At 43.6% G+C, this 8,193-nt stretch overlaps 1 protein-coding gene across 4 annotated transcripts in view; it reads right to left on the bottom strand.

The window, feature by feature from the left end:
- Positions 1-6,443: 6,443 nt before the first annotated feature.
- cacna2d1a (calcium voltage-gated channel auxiliary subunit alpha2delta 1a) overlaps positions 6,444-8,193 on the bottom strand; it is a 40,328-nt gene continuing 38,578 nt past the window's right edge. For 3 of the 4 annotated variants that reach the window (XM_088287219.1, XM_088287228.1, XM_088287237.1), the window contains one exon: positions 6,445-8,152. In XM_088287219.1, coding sequence (XP_088143345.1) covers positions 8,030-8,152 — 123 coding nt within the window. In that variant the 3' untranslated portion in view covers positions 6,445-8,029. Of the gene's footprint in view, positions 8,153-8,193 lie in introns of all 4 variants that reach the window. The other variant, XM_088287209.1, reaches the window with a different exon arrangement.

Raw genomic sequence — 8,193 nt, 5'->3', positions numbered from 1 at the left:
CCTTGAAGGAAAACCACAGACCACTACCAGCCGAGTAAAAAAAAATGGATCTTGGACGTCTTTAGCCGTCAATGGCACTGAATAACTTCAAAGTCTTAATGAGACAAAACAAAGTTGCATGAGTGTCATCCTTTGAACGCTCCTTCAAAGGAGATCAAGATCCTCAGATGATAGACTCTCCCTCACAGATGGGGGGGGTCCACATTTGACCTCTGGTGTCACTCTTACTGGCACTGTAGCAGGATTTGACTCGTCTAATTATTTTACACCCCAGCTGGCCGGTCGAACACCCCCTCCCCACGCGCCCCGTTGCCGTGCACTCTCACACATGAAGGCGGCTAATCACCGGTGTGATCTCCCCTTTTTCACCTCTGACCCGCCCAACACTAGAATAACAACCTCCACCCCCTGCCCCTCAATGCTTTTCCCCCCAATTAGGAGGGTGCCTTTCGCATTGCAGATGACAGATGAGAGGTCAAAGGGGGGAAGTTAGACCTCCTTGCTTCGCTTTCTCTCGGTGCCCTCGGAAAGGGATGAAACAGGAGGACATCCCGGCCTTGGGGAGCCATCTTCGAGGAGATGGAAGTCTTGTTGACGGAGACAAACGACTGTCCGGGCGGAGCGGCGGGACGGGGGGCACCGAAACGCGGAGACGGCGAGATGCGTCAGCAGATGGAAAAGAAATCGGATGGAAGGAAAATGGAAGCGGCCATTTTCCGTATTAAGAGCGCAGGTAGAGAGATCAAGTGCCGGCTCGAACTGCAACGAGGACCGGGAGATAAGGCCTAACGCCGTTTTCCTCCAGCGCAATAAAAGCCAAGGTACACTCCAATGAATCAAGGCGTCGGGGGGGCTTTCCTCTCTCTGTTGTGTGTTATGTCCACCGCTAATGGTCAGCAGATGTGGACGTATTTCACAAGTGCGTCTTTGGAAAACATTCCCGCACATAAATCCAATTAGGCCGCATGAACGAGCTGGTGAGACGGCAGAATGCGACCGGCGACCGCCCAAACCGTTGACTTAAATAATCTCATTTTCCATTCGTGGCACTCGGGTCACTTTTTTTTGGGGGGGGGTTTGACTGGTGGTGACTTGGCGATAATCTTTGACTCATTCGCTGCCAGCCCAGGTGAAATAAATTTCGACGTCTATATCCGTCAATGGCAGCGAATGAGTTAATCAGGAGCAGAAGATCCGAGCAAAATTTTGACGTCCATATCCGTCAATGGCAGCGAATGAGTTAATCAGGAGCAGAAGATCCGAGCGAAATTTTGACGTCCATATCCGTCAATGGCAGCGAACGAGTTAATCAGGAGCAGAAGATCCGAGCGAAATTTTGACGTCCATATCCGTCAATGGCAGTGAACGAGTTACTCAGGAGCAGAAGATCCAAGCGACGCGTTTCATCGTACGGCAGATAACCTGTAACCGGGATGCATTCCGAAGACCCGCGCATAAATCCTGCAGCAGACGTGAGCTTGAAGCAACAAACCTTACTGTATATGTTATAGCACGTCCTCTGGGAGGCGTTAGTCGCTCATCCAAAGTCAGTCATGAAGTTCCCCGATAGTGTAAATCCATGTTTGGACAAGAGAGGAGTATGAGAGCCAGGTGATCTCTGCCCTCGGTCTGGGATTTCAATAAAGCTTGTTGGGGTGAGATAAAACGCCGCTTAGCCAGGCGGCCGTCAGGAACGCACAAAAATAAGAAGTGATGCATGCAACATGTTGGCCAAAGTTGTTCGAGAACGAGCAGAGACTCAGAAGCCATCGGCTGGGACTGGCCTCTGGGGGGGGGGGGCGGGGGGGGGTGCTCTAGAATTCTACGGTGGATGCCAAGACCTCCTCTTCGGGGTCCTGCTTCTACTTTACGGCCCTGCGAGCAACTTGAGGAGCGGCGAGCGGAGTTGAGGGATGACTTTGTATGTTTCGCAATATTTGGATGTACATGAAATAAAAATGACCTGACGAAAGCACACACACCCAAAAAAAAAAAAAAAAAGGGTCCAAAAGTCCCACGGGAGTCTGTACGATATCTCGCAGTTCACGTGATATCAGTCAGTCAGTTTTGCAGATTGACCCAACCTCTGGTAACACTACCAGATCCGGATCGACTCTTCCGTACCCGCCGCGGTGCCAAAGTTCACTTCCTGAACCGAACTAATACATGACCAGACACGTACTTTATCTCCCGATGATTCCAGCGATGTCAGGCAACGCGAGGGCCACGGTAAACTGCCCATGACCCTCGAGCTTGCCAGACTCAATCAAGTGCAGGGGACTTTTCTCAAGGCAGTGACAAGTCGGGAATACTCTGAGAACAAAATAAGACAAATGGACTTTGAAGGAAGTTTGGCAGAGCGTCCTGCAAAAAAAAAAGTTGCCCTGAGGATTGTTGATGTGAAATCCAGCGCTTAAGCAAACACGCTGCTGGCCGGCTCATAAAAAAAAAACAAAAAAAAAAAAAAGATGGATTCTTGCATTTTTTTTTTTGGGGTCCATTTTTGTGCTGGCATTTGTGAGATAAAAAAAAAACCATCACGGGGGCACTGGCCTGATCTCCCGCCTGATCTGACCTCGTGTCAGTGCTCAACCGCCGCCTACTGTACGTGCAACAGGCGCTATTAGCGTAGCAGCTGCTCGTCTGGCAGCTTGTTCGCCGCTAACTACCTCCACGTGTGCGCACACACACACACACACACACACACTTGAATCCCCTGACTTTAGTGTCACAGCAGGAGTGCGGCAGTCTTGCGTGCTTTTATGGACCAAGGTGGGGCACGGGGAGGTGAACGTCCACACTGGGGGCGGACGAGGGAGTCCCGCCAGGTGCTAATAGATTTCCTGCAGCTTTGAAACGCGGGCTCGCGCCGTTGCCTCGCCACAGAGTCGGGTTTCATCTGCAGGCAAATTACGCCGGACCAACGTTTGACCTCGCCGTCGACGAGGCAACTACGCTTCGTGAAATCTATTCCAGTCAAATCAGTCTGCTCGGCTGGCGAGCTTTTGGGTGATTCACGCGGTTGTTTGGTGCGCCGGGCCAATCGAAAATCAACGGCGAGATATTCGGCGAAGGCGCTTGGAGGGTGTTTCAGAATCAACGCTTTGACTAAATCTGCCGGTGAGATGATTTGGCTTCCAAAGCGAGCCATTTTACAAGGTCATCTCCCTCTCTTGCTATTTATGGAGTTTAAAGACATAAAAGGAAAAAAAGTGCTGGTTGTTAATAGGACGTCTTTGTTGCAGCTGTGTCGTGTCAAGAGATGGTTTGGCGAGTCGACGACTTTGTTTTTGGAGCACACCTGCAAGTTTGAAACACTTTCAAAAGACGATTTACGGTAAATTTGGGTCTTGTTTTTTTTTTTTTTTTGTTTGTTTTTTTTTGGGGGGGGGGGATTAAGGCTAACGAGACTCACGAGGCTAAACGTTACCTTAGTGGTGAGATTTACTGACAGTCCAAACAAATTAGAGTTTAAAGCGGCTTCTTCTTTTTTGCTTCCATACGTATCATTTTGACATTTGACCTAATTAGCGTTAAGTGTAAGAAGTCAAAATTCAGATTTAAAGTTAACGGAAACTAACGAGATAACGACAACTAAAATTGAAAATTTGTTGTTCAAATAAAATATATATATATTGATTGATTATAGCGGAAATGTACTTGATTTGGGTTTTTGTCATTAAACACGAGCTTCTGGGATTGAATTTAAATGATTTTTTTTAGTTTGGCTTTACATCCATTTTTTTTTAGAATTCTTTATTTTATTCCACAATACTTAGCAAGTTTTTTTTAATCTTGCATACATACATTTAAAAACTAAAACTAATCCTAAAAAAACCCTAAAAAATAAAATATAATGAACAAATAAAATAAACAAATAAAAACTAAAAATGAAGTAAATCAAACTGAATTAAAAAATTAAAAACTATAATGAAAATAATTTTCTGTCATTTAATCAATTGATGAGCTCATTTTTTGGATCGTGAAAATGCATTAGCAGCTTTGCCGCTAAATTAGGCCACCCGCTGAGACGTCTGCTGCTAGTATGGCGCCCCCTGTTGGTCTGGAGTGTAAAATCTGAAACTCAAGACACAAAAATTGTGCCTTTGATCATGGTAATGATAAAGACTAAATCCTCTAAAGATCCCAAAAGACATTCCACATGTTCGCAAACAGCAGGTGACTCCGGTGAGTCAAAAGCCACATCAAAAATGGTGCTGCTCACGACACGGGCCCAAGTTTTTTTTTCCCATTAACAATCAGTAACTCAACACAAAATTTCACCTTCTCTGTGGAAAAGAATGACAAAACCGCAGTTCAGTCAAGAAGTTCTTGAGCTACCTGGGATGCCAAAGTTTTACTTTTGCCCCCTTCCCAGCCCCATTCGTGGTAACCTGAGACCTCCAGACCAAAATAAAAAGATAAGGACGCAAGACATCCCAGAGCCCGCAGACATTTTCGAGCGAGCGTGTTGCAGCGATTAAACATCATCAAAACAGCAATCTCCGCTTGCCGCAAAAAAAAAAAAAAAAAGGGGGGGACAGCCCCTTTAGGGCGCGAGACTATCACGAGATATTTATTACCCCACTTGTGATTGGCTTTTGATGGCGAGCCAAAGAAATGCCTGCAGCGAGGCGTTCTCACTAAGCTCATTACACACGAGCACCACTTGACAACTTGGAACAATAGCACGGCTGTAAAAAAAATAAATAAATAAATAAATAAATTCATAAATTAAAGCGATACCACGAGGGCAAATATTTCAAATGCGTCATTTTGGTCATACCGAGGCCGTCAGAAAAATTACCCAAATCAATCATTTTGGATCCAAATCACAATTAAAATGCAACTAACGGTAATTTATCTTTAGGTCACATTGAAAGAGATCAAATCTAATCCAACATTTTGAGCAATTATTTTTTTCTCCCCCCCACAAATGACCTGAATCCCAGGATCAAAAGATAATCACTTTGTCACACTAAAGCAACAAAACCAAATTATATTTTACAAAATGATCCAAATTGCAAAAAAAAAAGAAAAAAAAAAAAAAGGTGCTAAAATTATTCTAATCTAAATTCTGTTCACACCGCCACACTCCAAAAATAACCAAAATCTTGATTCTGAATGCAGCTCCTGATACAAGTGATTCAATTTCTCATTTAGTCAAAGCCTTTCTGTAAAAAAAAAAAAAAAAAAAAAAAAAAAGAAAATTGGGCACGACATGATTTTCATCTGACAGAACGATTACGCAGCATGCAAAAATAAACACGGCTCACAATGAGAGCACAGCTAATGCAATCACTTACATAATAAACCGTTCCTATTTACTGAGGGAGACGTTCCCTGCGGGACGCCGGGCCAGATATCAATCAGAGGCGGACTTGTGATAACAAACCCAAGCACAACACCGTCGACCTCTCGGCGTAAACCGAGCGAGGTTGCCAGACGCAAAATCCAGAGCCGCAACCCTCAGCCCACCCCAGGCAGGAAATCCAGCATGTGCTGTTGACATCGCAACTCATCCGCAGAAGATGAGGAATAACACTTTAGGAAAAAAAAAATCAGAAAAGGAGTTCAAGAGAAGCGTGGAAGGAAGGAAAAAGTGCGGGCGGTAAATCTTTCAGTCTTCATTATGGTGCTCAATCAAGGGGTGGACAACCAACAGCTTTGAAATTTGGGACGGTTCATCATAAAATTTTAAAAACAAGAAAGAATTTCATTTTTTTGATATTTCCAGAGTTACCTCATAATTAATCACAAGATTAATCACATATTTTATATCTGTTCTAAATGGACAATATTTTTTTTTGTAACTTTTAACTTTCTTTTTTTTAAATATTTCCAGAGTTAACTCATGATTAATCACAAAATTAATCACATATTTTATATTTGTTCTAAATGCAGAATTTTTTTTTTTTCAAAGATTTGTTTATTGGAGAGATGTGCAATGGAAGGAGCAACAAAAAAATGGTTTATATTTGATTTGTAAAATATGATGTATGATTGGTCTCCAAGTAGTCATTTGCCAGCCGCTACCAAGACAAAAAAAAAAAAAAGGCTTCTATTTCATTATAAGACGTGGTAATTGGCCACTTTTAAAATGTCCCTGGTGATTGGATATTTTTTTTTCTACTCGCAGCGTGTCGCTTCATTTTTTTTTTAACATGCGCCATAAAAATGTAAACTGACACTTTGTTTTTTTATTTATTTATTTTTTTTGGGGGGGGCGCAGCTGCAGTCGCGTGCAAAGCGGACGTCGCTAACGATTAGAATCCATCGCAGCTTGATCGACGAGCCAGAGGAGACACGGGTGTAAAATTTATGGAGACGTTTGTGAGCAAAATCCAACATGGCCGACGGTCAAAAGTGCAAGGGAAAGGACTACATTAAAAATAAATAAATAAAAAAAGCAGATTGTTATCGTAAAATTTTATTCTGAATATTTGCACATGGATGAACACACATTTAGATCGGAACTTTGGTTTTGTACAATTTTTTTTTTGTAGTGTAACATTTTAAAGCACAATCAAGGGAGACTAAGACGATGTCCACATGATTAATGGTATTTAAAAAATGTCATTTGTTTTTCAGTGTTCGGTCAATTTAAACTGGCTTCTAAGTAAATGTATCGTTTTTATTTTGGATTGTTATTGTGGGTTAAATTGTACGACAAAAAGGACTGAAATTGTCGGCGTGAAGGGAATTTTTCAAAAATACCCGTGGACATGTGGACAGCCTTAAAAAACAGCCCTTGGTGGGGCCAATGCCAACACACACACACACACACAGGTAACACAAACACACGCACGCCAACCCGTAAGATTTCTGCAACCTGTACGGAATCGGAAACACTTCATATCGCGTTAATTATTCCCGAGGGGACAGCATCGGATTTCAGTAGTTTAATTTTTTTCCCCCCACATTTTCAGTCCTGCATTGCTGCAGTCGGTAAAAAAAAAAAAAAAAAATGGGATTTGAATTATAATGCAAAAGATGCTGTCTCCTCAAAGGAAAACAAAAGGCAGTAACAGCTGATCATCGCGCAATACTTGACGTCAACTTGCATAAATGACGTAATCGGAGAAGGAGAGATTTCACTTATGGCACTTTTGTTTTTATTTCTCTCCTTGTTAGTAAATGACAACCACGTCGTTAGTACCACCAAGAGGACAATGTTACGGCTGAATTAGAAAGTGCGACACTTGCTAGCATGACGGCGAAGTTTCTCTACATCGAAGCAAAAAAAAAAATTAAATAAATTAAAAAAAAAAATTGCGATAGAAATGAGCCAAGTGTCAAAGTGGAAGGATTTGCGTCCAAACATACTTTGAGGTCGCTCAAATCTCAAATCAACCACCAAGTGTGCACCGTGTAACCCAACCTCACACTTTACAAAATCTGACCTTAAGCCCGGAACTATCGCAATTAATAAAACACTCCAAATGCGTCTGATTTGTTGTTAGTCCTGCAAAAGAAAGGATGAAGTGGACTTGAGGAGCGGTACACAAAAAAAGGGCAGATAGTCGTCTCAAACCTCCGATAAAAAGTCCACTAAACAAGCTCGCATCAGAATCACATACATGGCACGAGAGATTTTTCAGTCAGGGTCGCACTGATTGGTTGACGCGCACGCATGGCAGTTTTCCATCCAAGAATTCCAGACGTAAGGAGGCTGAGGATTCGCTTTTGACCAAGAGCACAAAGTAAACAAGGTCCGGAGAAGCTGGCAGGAGTGGGGAAGAATCCAGATTAAAAATAAAAAAAAAAAGATCTGCAGTCCCGGCGGAGGCGGACCGGAGGCAAAGGTTTGTGCCGATGGCGTTTTCATTCGCTTTGAAAGTGGCAGTGTTGAATTGAAAAGTTCAAGCTCCTCAACAAAGTCCGATAAGGCAGCCCCACTTGCGAAAATAATGGCGCCGCCAATCAAAGTTCTCTTCGGGGTTCTTCGGTCCAAAAATTGTGAAGCGCATCTCATTTGATCATTTCGGAGGCATGCTGGTAGAGAGATGGTGGTGGGGCAAGGGACAGGTCATGACGGGACGGCGTGATGTCCGGAGCCGCTCAGAACCCAGAGCAGTGCCAACTGAAGGGCCAAGGTGAGCCACAGCGAGGGACTCAAGCCGGACGCCCCGCCACAGTCAGGGTCCTCCTCCTGGAGTTCCGACAAGGGGGACAACGTCACCGGCGGGTTCG

The sequence above is a fragment of the Idiotropiscis lumnitzeri genome, chromosome 2, assembly GCF_059441095.1.
Source record: "Idiotropiscis lumnitzeri isolate Australia: NSW breed Sydney's pygmy pipehorse chromosome 2, RoL_Ilum_1.0, whole genome shotgun sequence".
Taxonomy (NCBI): domain Eukaryota; kingdom Metazoa; phylum Chordata; class Actinopteri; order Syngnathiformes; family Syngnathidae; genus Idiotropiscis; species Idiotropiscis lumnitzeri.
The sequence above is the reverse complement of the archived record's forward strand: the minus strand, read 5'-3'. Positions and strand labels throughout refer to the sequence as shown.